The 23,615-nt window shown below is 38.7% G+C and overlaps 1 protein-coding gene and 1 long non-coding RNA gene across 2 annotated transcripts in view; one reads left to right on the forward strand and one right to left on the reverse strand.

Annotated features, from left to right (window-relative positions):
• Positions 1-239: 239 nt before the first annotated feature.
• Positions 240-23,615, forward strand: part of trappc6b (trafficking protein particle complex subunit 6B) — a 28,280-nt gene continuing 4,904 nt past the window's right edge. The window contains exons 1-5 of the mRNA XM_059956881.1: positions 240-475; positions 9,790-9,857; positions 10,970-11,087; positions 19,111-19,194; positions 22,272-22,365. Of these exons, the coding sequence (XP_059812864.1) occupies positions 380-475; positions 9,790-9,857; positions 10,970-11,087; positions 19,111-19,194; positions 22,272-22,365 (460 nt within the window). The 5' untranslated portion in view covers positions 240-379. The remainder of the gene's footprint in view (positions 476-9,789; positions 9,858-10,969; positions 11,088-19,110; positions 19,195-22,271; positions 22,366-23,615) is intronic.
• On the reverse strand, positions 2,298-10,963 carry LOC132385120 (uncharacterized). Its single transcript, XR_009509083.1, has 3 exons — positions 10,233-10,963; positions 7,888-7,931; positions 2,298-3,057 (listed from the first exon to the last, which is right to left on the reverse strand). It is a non-coding gene; the product is annotated as an uncharacterized LOC132385120 (long non-coding RNA).

Below are 23,615 nucleotides of genomic sequence, written 5' to 3' on the forward strand. Positions count from 1 at the left end.
CAGCTGTTTTGTGGAACATCAGCGGCACCCTGACTTTTCCTGAGTTTTGCCTTTCTCAACTGGGCTTTCTGAGAAAGTTTGGCGATCGCTGGATTATTGTGTCATTTTCTAGTTTAAAAGAAGAATGCAATATTATTAGAGGGAGTTAAAGAACAATTTTGAGGACATTGCCATAAAGTTGTTGGATTGGGAAGAGAGCCGACCCCACCGGCCAGAGGTGGCGCTGCGCTGGGAGGATGAGCCGCCGGGCGGAACCGGAGCCACACACCGCCGCAGCTGTCAGACGGTGCTGGCGTCTCGCCGGATGGGCTCGGGACCTTCTTGCTTCTCCGTTCCAGCCGGTCAGCTCGGGCCTCGGTTGATCCTCACCGTTTGAAGGATGAACAAACAGGAAATGGCGGACGAAGCTCTCTTTCAGTTGCTTCACACCGAGATGGTTTCTTACGTTTATAAATGGGCGGAACAGGGAGAGATGGTGAGGAAGCGGCCGGGGGCTGGGTGGGTGGGCAGCTGGCTGCTTGGCAACAGAGCTTGGCCCTCGCACTGCGGGGTTGGCGGCGTTCAAAGCATCAGTCAGCAAACAAGTTCCAAAGCAATTCTCTGTCGTAATCGTCCAGTCAGTTAGACAGGTCCCCCGCTAGATTGTGTGAAAGATGTTGCTACTGCACTCTTCCAGAATCCAGGATCGGCATCTTGCTACCCTGATAACCAAATATGAAATAAGTTCTAAACGACGTTGGACAAGTGGAAGGACCTTCCTAAATTGTAGAATAACATAAAAATGTAGCAGGATTGTAGACACGCTAAGTAAAATTGCAGAAAGTTTATGTTTTCTATTTTGTCAATGCTGGTAATTTGCAAAAACAAAACAGTAGTAGGCGTATTTGTTTTGGGACGGGTGAACCAACTGAAAATACACCTGGTTGGAGGTGGATGCTGAAGATGTATCCCATAAAGCCAGCTTTAGGAAACTTCTACTATTTCATCTGACTGTTGCAGACCTGGGCACGCATGTGACAACCCCTCTGAGTTGCTCCCTTCCAGTGCTGGAGCAGTTTGTTGCTGTCTTTGTCACCTTTATGAATCTGGCTTATGGGTCAATGAAGTTCAGCATATGGGCGAGAGAGTCGTTGAGTAAAGGGATCGGAAGGAGTACTCATCATTTATGGCCTTGGCAAAAGGCTTTTGATGGGATCTGCAATTCTGCAAAATCATAGTATATTGGGTCTTTAATCATGTGATGTCATTACTTGCTCTGGACAGCATGTGTACAGTACTTCAATCTTGTCTCAGTACATAGCCTATCTTGGTGAATATTGGTAGCACATAAATGGTGGCCACTGACCTTTTTTCACCACAATGCTGTACTTTTCCGTTTGGACAAGGTGCTTGCTATGCCACATTTGGAATATTTAGTTTGAAAAGATGCTGTGAAACTGGAAAGAGCGCTGAGGAGATTTATGAGGCTGAAATTGTAGGGACTGAGCTATAGGGAGAGGTTGGGACTTTTTCATCGGCACATTGAAGAATGAGGGGTGATCTTATAGAGTGTGTAAAATCATGGAAGGGCATTGAGAGGGTCGATGTGTGCAGTCATTTTCCCAGGATTGAACAATCAACATCTGGAGAGGTTGTAGGGTTAAGGTGAGGGGGAGAGATTTAATAGGAACCTGACTGGCAACTTTTCCACCCAGAGGGGGGACAATGGCCATTAGCTTTAGAGGGCAGGTTGTGGCAAAGGTTGTTTCTAGTATTACTGGAGAAAATATTTTGTGTAGTCACTGAGCAACTAATGGTCAAAAGCTCAAGAAACTTCTATATCTCATGCAGGAAATCCAAGTGGGGATTAATAAAGTTTTGCCTCCACGAGGTCATTTGTAATTCATTTCTTTGTATATCATGACTAAATGTTGACTTGATGTGACATAGGTTGTAGAGAATATGTGAAACTGCTTGATAGGTGGATTTTATAGAGGAAGAGGCAGGATAATCTTGGTTGTTGGAATCAAATTAATGTCGCTCCAGGAGTTCCTCAGGGCAGTGTTCCAGATTCAATTATTTTGTTTCATCAAAGACCTCCTTGCATTATAAGGTCAATTTCATTGGTGTAAAGAGTTCAGCTTCTTTGGCAATTCTTCAGAAAGTGAAGTGGTTTGTGCCAGCATAAGCAAGGTTTCGGCATCATTCTGGTATGTACTGAAATGGCAAATAACATGAGTGTCACAGGGAAAAAGAATGGCATTCATTGACAGCTTTTTAAAAAAATTGACAAAACCTTAAGCTTTGTAATTTCCTCTTTAATGTTCCACATCCTTGAAACCTATTTCTTTGACTAACCTTTCTAGTCATGACCAAATGATTTTTTTAATGGCTTGCTGGCAAATTTTGATTCAACTCACTTTGTGGGACTTTTTACTGTGTTTGAAAACTCTATATTTGTGCATGTTGCTCTTTGTGGCATACCACCAGAGGTATTCATCATTTATCCTTCTCTCTTTCTTCCTCCTGCTTGACCCAAAGAGTGAACTCTTTTCATGCATTGTATTCCAGTATGCTTTTTATTTCAGATTTCCAAAACCTGAATTATTTTTGATAACTTCAGTATTGAAAATCAGTACTTTGCAGCAGTTGGCAAGGCATTTTTGGTGGTACTACCTAGATCCGTAATTCCCATCACCAAGAAAGATACAACCAGCTTGTGCAAGAGATCATCATGATCTCCATCATTCCTTCCAAAACACCTTCTCCTCTGCCCCAGGAACTTTTCATTATCAACAGGCCCAACTCCTAGAAATCTTCACTTAAAAATGCATTCAGAAAAGTTCAGGCTTAGTGGAAGTATTCTACAATCTACTACCATAATTTCACAGACACATGGGAATCAAAACAGAATGCTAGCTTTGGCAGAATCAGCAATGCACTGTGAATCTTTTAAAGGTCATTTGGCTATATTGTTGGAGTGTGGTTAGGCCATTTCTATTGAATCTTACGCATTATAGGCAGTGTCAGTGTTGCTTGTAGCCTTATCTGCACAGTTGTCATTTGTATTTGATCACACTGTAATAGACATTAGAAAAAGATAAATTGGTTTATTATTTTGACATCCACCGAAGTATAGTGAAAAACTTGTCTTGCACACTATTCACACAGATCGGTTCATTACACTAGTGCATTGAGGAAGTACATGGTAAAACAATAACAATGCAGACTAAAATGTCAGTTACAGACAAAGTACAATGTGCAATGCCATAACAAGGTAGATTGTGAGGTCAAAAGTCTGCTTAGCATACTAGGGAATTGATACAACAGCAGGGTAGAAGCTGTCCTTGAGCTTAGCAGGATGTGCTTTCAGGTTTTTGTATTTTCTCCCTAATGAGAGGGGAAAGAATTAAAAATGCCCAGGGTGTGTGGGGTCTTTGATTATGCTGGCGGCTTTACCGAGGCGGCGGGAAGGGCAGACGGTCCATGGGAGTGGGGAAGGGTGCTGCTTTGTGTCTATAGTTCTATGCACTTTCTTGCATTCATGAGCAGAGTAATTGCCATACCAAGCTTTGATATATCTGGATAGGACACTTTCTATGGTGTATCGATTGAAAATTGGTGAGTGTCAAAGGGGACATGCCAAATATCTTTAACTCCCGAGGAAGTAGAGGCACTGGTGAACTTTCTTGGTTTAGTGCCCATATATAGTTGGACCAGGACAGTCTATTGGCAATGCTTATTCCGAGGAGTCTGAAGTTCTCATCCTTCTCATCCTCAGCATTGTTGTTGTAAATAGGAGCATGAGCACCTCCCTATTTTCCTGAAGAAAAATGTGGAATTTATAAGAAGCTGATATATTTAACATAGTTACTGAGAGATTCTGCAATGAGAATAATTACAATTGTCTTATCTTCATCCTCAGTTCATATATGGTTTATTTGGACTTGACTACTCAAGATTTCCAGCAACCCTGTACCCTACACAAAGTACAGAGGTTATGATGCACCAAATCCAATTCACTCATCATTTAAATCATTGCTCACCAACTTCCATTACAAATTTTAAAATCTCATTGGTTTGGTTAAATGTCTTTGGAGTTGTCTGTTTCATAGCCACATTGTGATTCTCTCTTGACTCAATTCGACAGTTAGATCTCTAACCATCTCAATCCACTTCGCATTTTTAAGGCCTGTCTCTTTGACCAAAATATTGGAAACGTAACAATTCCAACTCTGTGTAATTTGCTGTAAAGTTAACAAGCTTGCTTTTCTACATTAATATCAAACATCAACTTTATTTGCCAGATACATGTACATGTATTAGGAAATTGCTGTGGTGTGTTAGTGTTACATGCAACATTCAAAACAAAAACATTTAACAATTATACAGAATAAAGAATTACGTAACAATAAAGCTTGAAGGACAGATATGGAGTAAAATGTGCATAAATACATAAGTACCAGCATGTGTTTATAATGTAAACTTATAAAAAGTGGCTGTAGCCCAGGGATGAATGTAATAAATAGAAGGAAGGTCAAACTCAGATGGTTGATCAGAGTAACTGCCTGGGGGATGAAACTTTTTGGGTGGTGTGAAGGTTTTGTTTTAATAGCCCTAAAGTGTTTTCCTGAAAGAAGCTTTTGGAAAAGGCATTTTGCTGGTTGGGTAATGTCCACAATGATTTTTTTCTCTGCCGACCTCTTTGTCCTGGCCACATAACAAGCCCTGCAGTGATGGTAGACTACAGGCTGTCCTGACAGTTCACTGTGGTTTTTGTATATTGTGAGAGGATGTTCCACCAAGCCAGACAGTAATGTGACTGTGGTGTAGAATTGCACCAGTATGTTCTGGGGAAGATGGAATTTTACCAACTGCTGCAATAAGTACACCCTCTGCTGAGCTTTACTTTTAATGAAGGAGGTGTGGTTCTCCCACAAGGTTCTGCGAAATAATGATGCAAAGGACCCTGACTGTTGAAATGGTGCAAACTGTAGAGTTGTTAATGATGAGTGTGTGGACACATTTCTCCTGAACTCAATATGCAACTCCACAGTTTTGAGAGCATTCAACTCCCAAGTTGTTGTGATTGCACCTGGGCTATGTTTCCTGGTGGTATTTGAACACAAGTTCTTGCTGCTGTTCTTGTCAGCTACTGAACCAAACAGTATTTTGGAAAATGTCATTGACTTGTTCTTGTTCAAGAAAAATATAAAAGTTATTTTCTTTTTATATTCAGTTAAAATGATCTTTTTGTATCCTTCTGTCCTTCAAAAAGACCTTGATTTCATAATATTTGTTATTGAACAATAAAATATTTGTTGCCTTGGTGTTTTAAAAATATCATTGGCTTGTTCTAGCTCCGACCTTCAGGTTTTGAAGTTCAGCAAATCTCATCTGCTCAGCAGTTAGTACATGAAACTCACTGATGCTGGATATGCCAGAGATATTTTCACTTCTCAAATGTTGTTTTGTAGTGGAATCCTCTTTGAGAAGGACTGGGCAATAGCATTGTAATTCTTTTGAGATCTGCTTATGTAGTGCAGTTAATATTTTATTCAGAATACCTTTCCATTTTAAAAAAAGGAGAAAACTGTACAGTTTGATTATCATTTGGTTAAAATAAAAAGATACTTGACACAAACTTGTATGATGAGAAGCGTTTGAAATCTGTAGTGCAGAATCTAATATTTAGAGGAGGATTGATATTTGGAGTATTGATATTTTCCAGTGTGAAGGCTGAATTATAGCTGTGCATCTAATGGCTATTGGAGGAACAGTATAGGCAGGAAGGAAGTTCACCATTGTGTTGGGCTTCAAGTTGTACAAAATACAGGAAGAGTAGCAGAGAACAAACAAAACAGAAACAGAAGTTGAAAGTAGCCAAAAAATTTCTAAATGGTCTGTTGTCAGAAGAACTGAAATTGCTATTAGGGTATTATGACAAAAATGGTGATGTTCTGAAGATGTTCTTAGTTTGAGATTATAGTTTGCTAATGGGACTATTTGTCATTGAACATATCGTCTAATCAAAGAAACTAAATGCATCTGGGTACAAGTATAATTTGAAAGCTGTCTAGGCAGTGTTCAGATGTTGGTATTCACGGTGTGGATGGAGTCTTGAGCTCACAATCTACCTCACAATGATCTTGCACTGTATTATTTACCTACACTGCACTTTCTCTGTAGCTGTGACACTTTATTCTGCATTCTGTTTTACTTGTTCTATCACAATGCAGTGTGTAATGATCTGATCTATGTGAAGAGTCTGTAAAACAAGGTTTTTGCTCTATCACTGTGACAATAGTGAGCCAATTCCAAGCCGATGGAAATGCATGGCATTTTGGTAGGTGCAATGCTGTATTTTATTCTGAACATCACTGATAATGAACCTATTAGCTGCACAAGTTTTGTGCTGTGATAAATCAGAATTTGTGACTTAAATTGTAGTTAGATTCTATCAATCTAACATTGATAGTTCATTCTTTGTGCTAAATACAGCTTTGTTACTAGGGAAGTAAAGTATTACTGTGCATCTCCTGTGGCTAAATCTGAGAACTGCTGGTAGAAAGCTCTGAATGGTTGCCCAATCTCACCACTTTAGAGATATTTATATAACCACTGAACAAATTGGATACACCTTACAGTAAATTCCCATAGTTATCTTAACTATCCAAATGGTAAAGTGACTTAACAGGGTAATTATAAATATGTTGCTGCCATAAAAACATCACAACTCATTTTGAACATTCAAGCTGGAACATTAATCTTTTAAGTAGTGATAGATAGATGATAGGTTTAAAAGATATTAAGATATTTAGCTATGAAAATTGTTATCATTTAATTGGGGGGGGGAAGAGAATGATACTTAGACAAAATGACATTCTGTACATTACGGGTACAGGTTGCCCCAGGTTATGAATACCTGATCCTGCATACGTCAGCTTTCATTATCGTACTAAATTCAGAAGTTCAACTTGCATAAATATGTTTATTTCTATGAATAGCAGAGCTACTTTCATCTCACTTCTCCACAATTGTAGTAGTTATTTTTTTGAAAGTTAGTCTTGTGTCCTTTTGATGCCATTCATTACAGTACTGCGGAAGTATGATTACCATTTTAAGTGATCTTTGTGTATTTTCTGACTTGTGGACAAATTTAACTTAAGGATAGCTGCAAAGATGGAATGTATTACTTGGGGATGGCATGTACAGCATGAGGTTCACAGAAGAAATTTTTGAAATTTTATTTCTGAAGATTTGGTGGCATTAAGTTGAGCTGGGAAGTGTGCTGTACTAATACCTCTTGATGATATTCTCTTGCTGCCAGAAAGACTCACTGCAAAAGAATGTCAATACAAAATAATTTTAAAAATCTAGTCTTTATTCAACAATCAAGATGAATTCTCCAGTCTCCTGTAATTTTAGCTAAGAGGTTCAATGGCCATTGGTTACTCAAATGGAACACTTCCCTCCCATCTTGTTAGATGCCACAGAACATTTATTTAGCATGTAACTTTACTTAATTTTAGAAGACCTGAATGATGATAGGCTGTGCAGTGAGGCAAAGCCTTGCTAAATCTTTGTCCTTAAAGGATTTTGACATACTTGGAGCATGGTTAAGGAAAGTTTTATGGTAATGTCCTTCTTTTGCACATAATGTCATGTTCTACTAGGGCATGTAGCTCAGAAAAGATCTCCTGCTTCTGGAAGTAGAGCCCATGCACATCTCTCATTTATTCACTGTTAATGTCCACAACAAATAACTGTAATGTTTTCCATTTATTGTGTTTAGATTCTTTGAATTTGCACTGTATATTATAGAGCTTGTGTGGTTAAAGTAAACATAAAGTTCTCAGCTTACACATGAAATGTTGGGAGATGCAATAGTCCTATTTGTTTACTTACCGATCATAGGAAAATACTTTTGTCTTGATGGTGTGCAGTTGAACCTGTTGGCAGAGAAAAGTGAGTAAAAATAGAAATAATAATCCAGCTATTTCCTTTAATCGATGATCACTTGTAGTGTCCCAGATGTTTTCCCTCCAAGTCACATATGTTTTGTGGCTGGAACTTGAAAAGCTTAGAGGGATAGCTTAATTTCCAATCCTGATGAAGTGTCTCAACCTGAAATGTTTCCATAGATGCTGCCTGACCTGCTGAGCTCCTCCAGCATTTGGGTGTGCTATTCTGGATTTCTAGCATCTGTGGAATCTCTTGGGCTTTTGATATATTTCTATTCTTTATTCCACAAGAATATGTGTGACTTTCTCTTGCTGTGGCCCAAAACAGTATACTTGAGTGTCTTCATACTGTGAATATTGCATTTTGTTTTGGAGGAAGGTCATTTGTGATGATATTTCATATCCTATTAAATCTGAATTAATAAGTATTTGGAGGCACTTGAAGCTCAAAAACTAAAGAAAAAGTATTTTTAATTTAGTATTAATTTAGATCTTGTGGGTGCATATGTGCATTCACATGGATCATGACTATTTAAAAATTTCTGTAATTTAAAGAGTGTCATTTAGTGAGCTTGGGTGCTAAGAGTAATGGACTCAGCCAATCAGGCAATTAAGTACTGTTTAATTCTTCTCTAAGGCATGCAAGGACTTTGGGCTTACCATCAGCCTAAAGAAAACAAATGTCCTTGCCCAGAACATAGTGGAGACACCAGTCATTACCATCGACAATTACGATCTAGAAGTGGTCCACAAGTTCACGTACTTGGGGTTGACCATTAGTGACACTCTCTCCCTCGATGCTGAAATCAATAGGCATATTGGCAAAGTAACATCGATCCTTGCTCGACTCTCCTCGTGGGTCAGGGAGAATCCGAAAATCGCTACAAAGACCAAGAATGCCTTGTACAATGCATGTGTGATCAGCTCCCTCTGTATGGTAGCAAGACTTGGACCATCTACTCCAAGCAGGAGAGGAAACTCAATACTTTTCACCTGTGCAGCCTTCGCTGCATCCTCGGCATCACCTGGAGAGACAAAGTCCCTAGCTCTGAGGTCCTCCCCCGTGCTGGACTTCCCACAATGCTCACGCTTTTAAGACAACATAGACTGTGCTGGCTGGGCCACGTCTGTTGTATGAAAGATGGTCGACTGCCAAAGGACGTCCTCTATGGAGAACTATCAACAGGTAAGAGGAACGTTGGTAGACCCTAGCTTAGCTTCAAGGACCTCTGCAAGCGCGACATGAAAGCCTTAAAAATCAACAGAGAGCGTTGAGAGGATACAGCAGATGACCGCAACAAATGGCGAGGTACTCTTCAGCAACACCTAGAGCAAGGCGAATGAGTGATCCTGAATCAGTTTGAGGAGCAGAGAGCTAAACGGAGAGCACATCGGACAACAATTCCATGATGCCTTGCACATGTAGCAACTGTGGCAGAGCCTACTGTTCCAGGATCGGCTTCAATAGCCACAACTGATGCTGCTCAACAAACCAATTACTACCAGAGGCGCAGTACCCATGGTCGACCACGACCGACGGAGGCCACACAATTGGAACTGATTGTTTACCTACAGATCTCAGACTGGTACCTGAATATAAAGTTTTTATTTGAGGTTTGAGGATTGAATTTGGACTTGCCAATTAGGTTAAGTCAGTTTTTCCATCAGTGTTGTAGATAATGCTGTATTGTAGTGGAATTAACAAGTTAGTTTCATGCATTTTTTTTTAATCTTGAAGATATTATTGTTAACAAGAGATGCCTAAAGTACATATAGGTTCCTGTAGTTTCATTGGTAATGCTCCACAATTACACACTTGTTATTTTTTTCTGCTCCTTTTTCTCAGGAAAGTGGAAGATATGTCACTAAGCTGGAAAACATGGGATTCCGAGTAGGTCAAGGACTAATAGAAAGGTAATAAGCAATGGTATTTTCTGAAGAAATACAAAAAGAAACAGGATACAAAATAGTGAACAGCATCATTTACTGGGGGTGTATTTTCATCAGGAAAGCTGTGCTTGTCGGTTTAAGAGTGGGCTGCAAAGTTGCAACTCTAACTCATGGTCTCTACAACAGTAAACTAATGTATTATTTTTTAATGTTGGGGAGAGTTCTGTAAGGAATGAAACACTATTTCTGTTAATTGGTGTAAAATTCTATATATGTAAAATTTAAAAATAGCTAACATTAATATACAAGTTGTATTCGTTAGTTCCATACCTTTAGTGGTTAATTTATTTTATTTCATTAAGCTTAAAGTCCTTATTTACTCGGAAAGCATATACATACCTTGGTCATGAAGAATTACATTATTGGTACTGAATGGCCAGATGAATGGTTTCTGCCTGAAACATTGACTGTACTCTCTTCCATAGATGTTGCTTGGCCTGCTGAGTTCCTCCAGTATTTTGTATGTGTTGATTTGGATTTCCAGAATCTGCAGACTTTCTCTTGGCTGCTTTTAAACCAGTTGGTCAGTTTCATCTGGATTTTAATGAGTTGCAGTTTTTGCTTTCTGACTGGTTACTTCATTTAGTATTTTCTCTGGTTATTGTGTGTTGGCAGAGGACTTCAAGCAGGTTGTGGTTTTCATTTTGCCTCTGGGCTCAGATCTGCATTGATAGAGCTTTTGTTTTGGAAAAAATAGTGATATCTTACCATCTTTGCATCAATTGCCTGCTGTCTCCACATTTCTTTGTTACACTTCCATCTACACATAAATGGAAAGATTTCTTATTGAGAAATGGGTAGACGTGTCTTGTGGGATTTATCTCAAAAGAGAGAGCACTTTGCACTTGGGCCACAGTAACATTGTACCCTGTCCAAGTGGTTTTTGTTGTAGGTCTGATTTGGATAAAAGAAAATAGGTTATGCATTAGGGGATTAACACCACTAGTTTGTTATAAACTGAATCTTTGGTAGTGAAGTTGTCTTTGTCTTCAGGTAACATATTATTTTAAAGCTGAATTATTGATAAAGTTTAACAAAGGATTTGGATGTTCATACATTGTCTGGTTTGATCACAGGTTCACTAAAGATACAGCACGATTCAAGGATGAATTGGATGTTATGAAGTTCATTTGTAAAGACTTCTGGACAAGTGTATTTAAAAAGCAGATCGATAATCTTCGGACCAACCATCAGGTATATTGTTCACAGATGTTTAAAGTACCTATTAATTAAGCAATTGTGTAGTTAAAATAACCTGCTCACATAAATTGTTATTATAACAACAAATTGAGAAATAGATGTCCATGAGCCAGTCTTTATTGGAGGATCAGAGATGGAGAGGGTCATCAACTTTAAATTCCTCAGTATTATTATTTTGGAGGACTTGTCCTGGGTTCAGCACGTAAGTGCAATTATGAACAAAGCATGGCAGTGCCTTTACTTCCTTAGACGTTTGTGAAGATTTGGCATGACATCTAAAACTTTGACAAACTTCTATAGATGTGCAGGGGAGAGAATACTGATAGGCTGCATCATAGTCTGGTATGGAAACACCAATGCCTTTGAATGGAAAATCCTACAAAAATTAGTGGGTACAGCCCAGTTCGTCATGGTTAAGTGGTCCCAACCATTGAGCACATCTACATGGAGTGTTGTCGCAGGAAAGCAGCATCCATCTTCAGAGACCCCCATTGAGGACACACTCTCTTCTCACTGATTTATACAGTATAATCCAACATTCCCCCCTTTGATTCTAAGTCACACATCGAAGACAGGAAGAAGGTTCAGCAACCTCAGGACTCACATCACCAAGTTCAGGAACAGTTATTACCTCTCAACCGTCAGGCTCTTGAACCAAAGGGAATAACTTCACTTAACTTCAATTGGCCTTTCATTGAAACATTCCCACAACATATGGATTCACTTTCATTGAGTCTTGTACTTGCATAGTTTGTTGTCTTTTACACACTGGTTGAACAAAAGATAAATGGTCTTTCATTGATTCTATTATGGTTATTATTTTATTCTGGATCTATTAGATATGCCTGCAAGAAAATGAATCTCAGGGTTGTACGTGGTGACATAAATGTACTTTGATAATAAATTAACTTTGAACTTTGAGATAGTAATAGGGTATGTGCACATATTGTGGTTGTATTATTTTGCTTTGACAAGTTGTCTTTTTTTTAACTAAATTTCACTGAAAAAGTATGAAAATAATCTGGCAAAAGAGACAGGGAGAGAACATTGAAGCACAGCTAAGCAGAGGACTGTTTCAGAGTTGATGCTGGTGAAATGGATTTCATGGGCTCCTTGGCCAGTGAAATTCCACAGAATGAATTTTGCTGAGGATGTCAGTTGCTGTGTTTATTATTTCCTGCATCTCCTTTGTCTTGTCTCATTCTGGATCTTGCTGGCTGAGGCTGGGAATCCCAGCAAATTTTTACTTAAAGATAATTGATCCAGATTTATACATTGAATTTTAATATGTGCATTGTTGCCTCATCTGAAAATCAATGTGTAAAGAATGTTCATTTCCAGTTATTTTAAAAATTAGATTGAATTTAGGATAAACTGGGCTGAGTGGTTTTGTGTTAAATACTATAGAATTAAAATGAGATACTGTCAGTAAATTCACACAATAAGTCGTCTGTATTTAACCAATATATAATTTAATGCAATGAAATCCTCAAGAAAACTTAATAATGACCTTATGTGCTTAACATTCTAATCATTACCAGATTTGTAATTTTCCACTTAACTAATTTCCAGCAAGTTTTTAAGATCTCATTTTAAACCCATTTAATTTAATATTGCATGTGCAATTCTCTTTATAGTCTCCTTTAATCTTACGAATTCCAGTAAAGAAACAGATTTAGAGCTGCTCTTCCACGCCATAATTTATAGGAAGTAGTGCAATGAATGAAAGACAAAGATAATTTCATATGGTATGATTTATTAGGAATAAGATGGAAGGAAAATGCACCTAGTAATATGTAAATCTTAAACATAACAAATGATAGACCAACTAGAGGTTCACAAATCATTTTTTCTAAAGAGTTCTATATAATGCCAGTCAGAATGGACTGCAGACCAGGTGTTATGGTATCTTGCTGAACCACTACTATGGCAAACTGTTACAAGCATTGTAGTTTCTTGTAGTAGTGTATATGACAAAATGCAGCAGAAATTGAGGGACATCCCTTTAAGCAAAGCAATTGGCTATCTCCAGGCTCTAACATATTACCAGTCTGTGCTGTTGGATACTGATATGTTTGATCTAAGATTATTCAGAAGCCAAGTATGAGGCATAAAATTTGTTGCTCACAGTTGTTTATTAAGTGCTAAGAGAACAAAGGGATTGGGAAAGAAGAGTAGCGAGAACAGAACCTTCTAGTGAGAGAGGGTGATAGTGGAAAAGGAACGAAAGAGAGCGAGAGCCAATGTACTTTGCTCTTCTTATTCTACTTTGCTAATTGCATTGAATTTCCATAGAAAATAGGCATTCTATTCAAATTTTGTAGGTAAGAGTTGACCAATCAGATATTCCCAATTGGAATAACATGATACCCAAGAAACTTCCAGAATAATACTGAAGAACTGTAACCACTGGGAAACACATTGAACAACAGCATATAGATAGGTAATTTTATAAAATCAAACAAACACAAGAAAGTTAAATTACAAAGAAAATAACAGTTATACAGTATAATCCAACATTCCCCTCTTTGATTCTAAATCACACATTCAAAATCATTATATCTGAAAATTCAGAGGAAGAAAACCTTGTGGAATCTATGTTAAGTATAAAAAAATCCTAAATTATGGAAATATCAAAGGGTTTTCCTAGGATTATGTCATTGTTCAGTAGATGGTTTCTCTCAGTAGGCACGCTTTCGTGTGTTTGAACCGCTCTACTGATGATTCCTCTTATACAAGTAAACTGGTCCAAAGATTGTCGATCTGATTTTTAAATACACTTGTCAAGAGGCCTTTAAAAAATGAACTTCATAACATCCAATTCATCTTTGAATTGTGCTGTATCTTTAGTAAATCTGTGATCAAACCAGATAAAATATGAACATACAACTGCTTAGTTAAACATTATCAGTAACTCAGCTTTAAAATTATAGGTTACATAAAGCCAAAGGCAACCTCACCATCTCAAATTCAGTTTATAAACAAACCAGTGGATTTAATAACCCTACTGCATAACCCATTTCTTTAATCTGAATCAGCCCTACAACCAAAACTGCTTAGTCAAGGTACAATGGAACTGTGGCCCAAGTGCAATGAAAACATTGTTTTAGGACAAGTCCCACAGGACAGGTCTACTCATTGCTCAATAAGACATCCTTCCATTTGTGTGTAGATGGAAGTGTAACAAAGAAATGTGGAGGCGCTGAAAAGAAGGCTGCTGGGCAGGCAGTTTATGCAAAGATATTAAGATATTATGCTTTTTCCCAAAATAAATATTATCAGTGAAGATCTGAGCCTTGAGGCAGACTGAAGGCCACAACCTGCTTGAAGTACTCTTCCAACACACAAGCTAGGGAGGAAAAAACACTAAATGAAGCAATGATAGAGAAAACAAAAATCTGCAACTCATTAAGATACAGATGTAACAGACCAACTGATTCATTTTGGAGTGGCTTTTACATTTTATTACAACCACTTCTAATGACAGTATTACATTCATGACTTCTTGCACTAGTTGGCCATTCTTGATTGGGGTTGCTACAGCTGTAAAAAATCCCCTTTGTATCCATTAAGTCTTCAAAATCATGAAGAACTCCAAAAGCATATCAAGATTCTGTGTCATTATTAGCTGATCTTCCTTCTGCCACATTACTGACTTCAGTCTGAGCTTTCAGTTCTGCCTCTTGCATAGAGGTACCAGGAGCCATGCTTCCTGATGGCAGCACTTCAGTCTCAGAAATATCAGCCCATCCAGCCATTCAGTGTACAAAATCAGACTTGGGTTTGAAAGAGGTGCTTCCTTTGTAATGATTTGCATCTTCATAGCATGTTCTTATTCTTGTACAGTAATGGTCATCATAATCTAATAAAATTCAGCATATTCATTCTCAATTAGTAAGTTAACATACAAGTTGTCTAGGTTTTACACTCTTAAGGCAAGCAAAAGCTGCAGGGAAGCGCTCCAGTCATTCGTTTGACTGTGACAATATGTCCATGACATCCAGCATTGATTGTTGAAACTGTTTCATCAAACTAGGATCCCTAAACTTCTGTGTGGCAGAGGATTGAACTTGTGGTTGTGCTTACTTTTGTTGTCCACCTTGTTTCCTGTACCAATAACTTATAGCCCAATATCTTTTCTCACCACACAATTGACATTGTGCTTTAGGGATTGGTCTTGGAGGTGTGTCTCAGACTGATTTTGCTGTGATATATGTGGTGAATTCCAGTCCAGTCTCTCTTAGTTGTTGGTAGTAGCTGTGGCTGTTGACTAGCAAACAGTGACTGTTGACCCATGGTCAGTGGCTGATGATCAATAGGTAACTGACCCCTGTGATGATCTTATTCATATTTCGATATCTTGTCCCACTTGTTCTTTGGCTTGTACTAGCTCACTGTATGGAACACTAACTTCACTCCAACTCCATTTCACCATTTTAGCAATGTCTAGTTTCAAGCCATCCATAAAAGATGACTTCAGGGGACCATATGTGGGTTATCTTTATGTTGGCTTCATTACCTCAATGTTATCTTAATTTATTCCCGGAACTCTTTGATATCTTAACCACGCTGTCCTCATATTCAGAAACATCTTCAAAAATCTTTTGCTTGCAATCAACCACTTTCCTCCAATCTTTTGATTTTGTTTATCATCTCCCATGTTGTTGCCAACGATGAGTCGACTGTCTGATTTGCTGAGAAGATACCAAGACCAAAATTTGGATGCCATCATATGGGTGCAGTTTATATATGTTTTTGATATGTTGGAGCTCAGCCCAGGTTCATTTTTTTTAGGATGTGGAACTTCTTTGGACCATTTATCTATTTTTTTCTGGGTTGATGGAAAACCATCTGTCTTCTTTGTCTTCTTTCATAGGTTCTATCTTCAGTCCTGTGTGATTTCATTTCCTTGGTCTTTATTGGACCAAGCCATGACATAGCTGCTATTCCGACTGTTTCATCACTGTCATCCTCACTCGAGTTGCAAGAGGCCACTGTAGAGTCCATGTCATGTCCATTTTATAATTCCTTGGATTTCGGATGGTTGTGCTGTCTCAGAGGACTGTCCAACATAGAGGGCATTTTCCAGGAAGTGTCACTGGCAGAACCGCCCTCTTGTGGTCTTTGCTGAACGTTTTTATATTGCTTCAGTTTGTCTTGAAGCTCCGTACAATGAACTTTGATTCAGTGAGAGAAGGCAATGGTGGGAAAAGAACAAAAGAAAGATAACGAGGCTCTACAAGCCAAGTCCACAAGTTGTCTTATACTGGTTTGCTAATTTCATTGAATTGCCATGGATAACAGACGTTCCATTCAAATTTTGTTGATAAGAGTTAACCAATCAGATAGTCCCTATTCAAATAATATGGTAACAAAGAAACTTCTCGAATAATACGGAAGAACTGAAACCACTAGGAAACACCCTGAACAATTGTGTATACATTGGTAATTATATAAAATACAAACAAGCACAAGGAAAATAACAGTTATACCATCTAATCCAACAATGCCTTCTTATTTGTATTTTCTTTTAGACTGTCCCAAAATTGCTTCAGTTCTTCCTGGAGTTGTAGACTTTCCTTGTGTTCCATTGGGGCTAACATTTAATCTTTAGGCAGTGCAGTGTCATGCAATTTATTCTCCAGTCCCCCAAAGTTGATTTGCTATAAATTCATTTTATAGTTGTTTTTGGAGTTCGAAATTGTTGCTAATTGCTGACAATTATAATTTTGAAAGATGTAATGAACTTCTTGTGTCAAAGCTGGATCAACCTGATGCAATAACACAAGGTACCATGAATTCATTAAAACCATAAAACATGTGATACTTCGTCAAACTTCACTTTTTATTCATAGCATGCTATGGGGAAATTACAGACTGATCAAGGAGATAGTCTGAGCATTTTCCGCCCAGACTTACAATTCTGCCCAATTTATAATATTAATCGCAGGAAATCTTACAATTACGCGAGTTAAGACTATTTTAGAATAGTTTTGATCACATGTTGATATACAATTAGATGTAAAATCATTATTGGTTAGTTATAATTATTTCTTCCAAGACTAGCCTGGATACAATCTAAATTCCTCATATCGGCACCTCCCCCTGACACTTCCCCCTTCTCTCGAACATTCTGTCCCATATTTAGTTATACCTTGAGATGCCCCTTCAATCATTCTATACCCATATTTAGTTATGCTTAGCACTTTTAGAGAACAATGCCTAGTGTGTTACCTGTTGCTGGGTAGAGTTTCTTTCTGACTGCTCAGTAACATAAGGTACCTATAAGACAATTGATCATAAGCTAATTATTCCCCTTAATCCATTCCCCCATTTACCTATCCCTCTACCTAAGTTTACCTTTCCCTTCATCTTGGACTATGACTGTTAAATATTGACTGGCATAAATTGTTATGGAACAAACTTTACGTTTTATCACAGTCACTTTGATGCATTGTGCCAAATATCCTGTATTACTTCTAACATTGGAATATAGCCTTAACATTTAAAATGTGGCTAAAACATATTTGTAAGATTGTTTTGATGTTTGATCTCAGTCTTTTTTTAAAAGTTGCATTTACATGGCACCTTAACACTTTTCACATCGCTTCTGCTTCAGTGAGTTACTTTGAGGTGTAGTGAGCATTATGTTACCAATATTGTCAGTTTGGTGACATAACTGCTCAAAACTTGCATGGTGATGTTGCATTAACAATGGACCATATTGTGCTGGCTTTGCCTGGCAGTTCCAAACTGAACAGCTGGCAGTCAGCAGGTTTCAGGTAACTAAATTAGTTTCAAGGTTTTATTTTCAGGTAACTAAATTCTGTGTTCTCAATTCTGCACTTGAGTGATCCTGCTATAAGCCTGGATTATTGAGTGATGGAAGTCAGCACATTGTTCCATTGTTGTTCTCTCTATAGAATTCAATGGCATAGCTATTGGCTGGGACCTTCCAGCATTACACTGGGAATTCAGTTCTCTGATCTTACGCTGGTCAGACCTGGTGAGGGGCCATCATTTGAATGGAGATACCAAGTTTGGAGTTTAGGCAGGGAAAATGTAAGTGAAGCAGTTTTATGTTGCTTTTTAAAATTAGTTTTTGGCCTATTAACATGTTTTCATTGAACTTTATTTATTTTGATTGTTGAAGGAATTCTGATATTTTCTACATGTCTGAATATCAGGGACTTAAGCTGCTGTTTCAAAGCGAGGGATTGAAATTCAGTCCCAGCCTTGTTCACAAACTGTGCAGAGTGTGTGCATTCTGCCTGTGCCTGTGCAGGTTTCCCCTTGGAGTTCCAGTTCCCTCCCATATCCCAACAATGTGTGAGGTCGGTGGGTTAATCAGCCCACTATAAATTGCCCCTCAAAAGTGTAGGTTAGGGGAGACTCAATGGGGGGTAATGTGGGGAGAGTATAATGCGGTGATTGTTAGTGGATGGTTGATGGTCAGCACAGTCTTAATGGGCAGAACGTCCTGTTTCCGTTCTGTACCTCTTTCTGACTCTGACTTCCTGAGGTGTGCTTGCTCTGTTTTGTAGAGTGCATTTTGGGCAAAGTGGGTCTGTTTAGCTGGTCCTCTGCATCTCGCCGAGCTGTATATAAGCAGGTGGTGGACCATGCCGGCTGTTTAGCTGGTCCTCTGCATCTCACCGAGCTGTATATAAGCAGGTGACGGACCACGCTGGCTGAGTCTGAACAGTGGGCTCAATTTGACCTGAAGGCAACTGACCAATTAATTTTGATTCTGGTATTCAAAGAGATTGACAATAGAAAGTTTCCCACTTTTTTAGAACAATGTCAAGGAATTTAGAAATTATCTAAAGAGACAGAAATGGTCCAATTCAATATGTTACCATTAATGGCAATTCAGCACTTATCGTGGTGCTTTGGAGTCAAGATAATTTAAAGCTAAGCCCTGGATAAAGGGATGATGTGAAAATAACATTGAAATATGCAAATCAATTAATGCTTTTAATATTTTGAACAGTTGCATTTTTAATTAATTTTACAGGGTATTTACGTGCTTCAAGACAACAAGTTCCGGCTCTTGACTCAGATGTCTGCAGGGAAACAGTATCTAGAACATGCACCCAAGGTATATCTTGGTGTTATCTTAACTACGTAATTTTTTTTTTTACAGACTTACAAGTTTATGATCTGCAAAGAGTACAACAATTTAATTACTTATTGGGGCAGTGGAGAAGTTTAAATCTGAGAGGTATTTAAAATTGTGAATAGAAGAAGTACTTTTTTATTTAGGAGTTGGTGACAAATGATGGCTGGTTTAACACTGTCATTGAAGTATATTTACCAACTTTTTATGCAGTGATTAGAACATGGAATATTTGTGTAAGATGGTAATTAAGGGTAAGGATCCTTTTCATGGTGAAAAGATCAATATTTGAATTGGAGTAACATGCAAAGCTGTGGTAATTAATTGGGACCAATTACAAATTACGATAAAGAAAAGACAGTATGACTTCCTGTCTGATAGGGTGTGTTGGAGAGAGTAACTGCTATGTTACTATATGGTCATTACAACTGGGCAGAAATTGGGGAACTTGATACACTTCTTTGTATGCTGAGTTTAATGGGATGGAATTCCTGATGTGAGAGAGGTGAACCACAGGTTGGAGAGGCCCAGATATGTATTCCTATTTATCCTTGGCCTATATAGAAACTACCCTTCCCATGCTTCACCTAGCTCTGGTTTTGCCAAGTAATAATCCTATTAATGCTTCCCAATTTAAGTCTAAAATTTTCACTTAAGTAAATAAACTGTTCCGTGCAGAAATCTTTACAGTTCCCAAAATACAAAGTAATATAAATTGTAATGGAACTGTTATTTTAATATTATATTTCTCCATCTGAAAGTACACCTGATAACCAAGATTATTAAATAGAGGAATAGAAACGGTTAAGTGTGATGGTCTCTTTCTGTAGTCTGTTTTTCCAGTAGTGCTTCACTGAAGAATATTGAATGCTGAACCATATGGATATTTAATCTATGTAAAATTTAACTAATCTTTTTTGTAAATAGTTTGTCAGTGATGGAAGCTGTCTTTGACAAAAATATTGATGTTAAGAATTATCTATTTGATTTTAAAACAGGCATGCTATGAAATAATGGTGACCTATGTTTAGTTTTCAACTGTACATCTAACTCAAACATTTTTAACCTGTATAATTAATTTCTTTCTTTCTAGTATTGGACCACTAGATTAGCACAAATTCCAAATCAGTGCATTCAGAAATTTTCTTAGGAGATGTAGGAGACTGCAGATGATGGAATCTGGAGCAAAAACGAACAGTTGGAGGAACTTGGAAGATTAGACAGCGTGTGTAGAAGGAAATAGACAGCCGGTGTCTTGGGTCAAGACCCTTCATTTGGACTGAAAGAGTAGAGGAAAGATGGCCAGTGGAAAGCAGTGAGGGGAAGGGTTGGCGCAAGAGCTGGCAAATGATGAATCAAGATGAAGTGGCTGATTGACAGTTGATAGAGGGTGGGGTGTAAATAGCAACATAGGTGATAGGTAGGAGCAGGAAAGTGTTCTTGATGATGGAATGTAATAGGAAAGGAAAATAGAGCATGAAACCAAACATGGAAGGAGGAGTGGGCAGATGGGAATAAGTAGGAGGAGGGGATCCACTGAGAGGACAGTGGCAGTGATGATCTGACAGGGTAGTGGAGGAGGGAAAAGAAACTAATTGATAGGGGCTGATTATAATTAGGTGTAACAAGCCTGTGTTTCATGGACTCTTTCAGGATTTTGTTAAACTCCCTTTTTTGAGCTTGTGTTCTGTTTTTTCTTTGCCAATCCCACATGACTATTCAGAGTCTAGCATTTGAGGTTGTCCAGAAGGACCAGTTCATCTGACTCCAGGATGCTTATTTATTGGGAATCAACTCAAAATTGAGCCCCACCACCCAGCAACCCCTGATTTAACCCTGGCCTAATCATGGGACTATTTACAATGAGCACTATCCTCCTAACTGGTACATCTTTGGACTGTGGGAGGAAATCAGAGCATCCATAGAAAATCCATGCATTCCCCAGGGCGGATGTACAAATTCCTTACAGACAGCGAAGGAATTGCAGTCTGAACCCTGATCCCCCGAGCTGTAATAATGTGTGCTGCTACGTGACCGTGGCACCCCCTAGAGTGTATAATGGCAGGACAAAACAACCTTAATCTGATTTGCTAATATGCTTAAAAATAATCCATTGAGGAAAATGGTATATGTTCTATTATTGTGATATTTTACTGTGGTGGTTTTGTTGGAATTAAGTCACTTTGCTGATGGATTGGAAAATCACTATTTTGCATGCAGCAAATTAGGCAAATGATGAGATAGTGCCAACTGTCCAGTGAGCAGGGAAAGAAGCACAATTTCCATTCTTTTATATAAGCAAAGAATGGAATTGACAGTGTGGGTAAGACAGGGGATGAGCAATTGTTGCTGCTCCTATGATCCTGATCTCCAGTGTGTGTGTAGTGGCTGCATATTCTGTCTGTGATTGTGGATTTCTCAGGTGTTGTGGTTTCCTCCTGTATCCCAATAGTGAGTTAATTAGCTGCAGGAAGTGGCCCTTAATGTACATGTATGGTGGGCATGTGAGAGGATTGTTAAAGAAATGGAAGAGGGCTGATTGGAAAGCTCTGGAAGCTTGGCATAAATGGAATCAGCCGAATGGTCCTCGTCTTGTAATGAATTATGAAAACATGATCTCTTGGAACATGCAAGCTCAGCTTTGATTATGTGAAGGATGGTATCTTTAACAACACAGTTCTCTCTACTAAAGTATTTCTTGCCACACTTTCAATGTGGGCTTTGATCAGTGTTCTCTGACCAGATGAACACAAGAATATAGGAGCAGAAGTAGGCACTTTGATCCTGCCCCACCATTTAATATGATGATGACTGACCTCAACTCCTCAGGCTACTAGGCAAGCTGATTTAAACATGATCTGAACTTCCTTCTCTGGGTATTTGGTTTGCAGTCTATATTTTTAATCTCATTTACAATTTGTTGCTTTCATAATCGTCTTTGATTTGTGCTGTCTTGCAAAACTCGGATCTGAATTTGAAGTCCAAGGTGTACCTACTAAATATAGGTTTAAGTTCTCTTGGAATATGGCAGAGATTAATAAAATCTTTTTCAATTTCAGTACTTGGCATTTACTTGTGGGTTGGTTCGAGGTGCCTTATCGAACTTGGGAATTAAAAGTATTGTGACTGTAGAAGTTACTACAATGCCAGCATGTAAGTTGTGTGTTGCCTTAATTTCTTTGGTAGCTACTGAAAGTACAATTTACAATAATTTTACAATTTAAGTATTTTTTGTAATTCCCATGATACAAGGTTCCGTGGCAAACTGCTTGTAGATAAACCTTGATTGCTCTTTTTGATTTGTAAGACTTATGTGACAGTGTATCAACTGTAGATTATATTGACTTCTAGTATTTAAGTCAACAGAATCAATATTCACACCTATTAATCACTAAAAGTGAGTTTAGTGAGTTTACACAAGAGATTCTGTAAATGCTAGTCATTCAGAGTAAGAAATGACATCTGGAGGAATTCAGCCGGTCATTCGGCATCTAAGGAAAAAGAATAAACAGTTGCCGTTTCGGGTTTCAGTTGACCCTTCATCAGGACTGGAGGGGGGGATGGGAAGGAGTACATGCTGGAAGGTGACTGGTGGAAAAGGTAAAGGGTTGAAGGAAAAGGAATCTGATAGAGGAGAGGAGAGAAAGGGAAGGAGGGGCAGCAGTGGGCAGTGACAGGCAGGTGAGGAGAAAGGGTAAGAGCAATGCCAGAATCTCGGAGAGAAGTCATTTTTTTTTACACTGTTCAGGGAAAAGAGGCTAGACTGCGCAGGTACGTGACGTAGAGTCCCAAAGATTTAAATAAATGACTACCACATACAATGGGCAGCGGAGTGAGAGAGAGCAGAGTGGGACGGCTTTGGCTCAACAGGCTTCGGCGTGAACAGGCAGAGGCGAGGGTAAGTTCCGGTAAGTTTTTGTTTTGTTTGTTTAGAGTAGAAGAGAATACCAGGCAGGATGTTGGAATGCTCCTCTTGCAGGATGCGGGAAGTCAGGGAGACCAGGGAGGTCTCCCTGACAATGACACCTGCAAGAAGTGCATCCAGCTGCAGCTCCGAACAAACCGCATTAGGGAACTGGAGCCGGAGCTGAATGACCTCCGGATCATTCAGGAGAATGGGGAGTTTATAGATAGTAGTTTCAGGGAGGTAGTTATGCCAAAGGAGCAGCACACAGGTAATTGGGTTACTGTCAGGCGAGGGAAGAGGAAAGTGCAGACAGAGCTGGGTTCCCTTGTGGCCATTCCCCTCATCAACAAATATACTGATTTGGATACTGTTGGTGGGGGGGTGGGGGGGGGGGAAAATGACTTAACTGGGACAAACTGCGGCAACCGGATTTCTGGCACCGAGTCTGGTTCTGCAGTGCAGAAGGGAGGGTGGAAGAAGAGGAGAGCGGTAGTGA

This window comes from Hypanus sabinus, chromosome 2, assembly GCF_030144855.1.
Source record: "Hypanus sabinus isolate sHypSab1 chromosome 2, sHypSab1.hap1, whole genome shotgun sequence".
Lineage (NCBI taxonomy): Eukaryota > Metazoa > Chordata > Chondrichthyes > Myliobatiformes > Dasyatidae > Hypanus > Hypanus sabinus.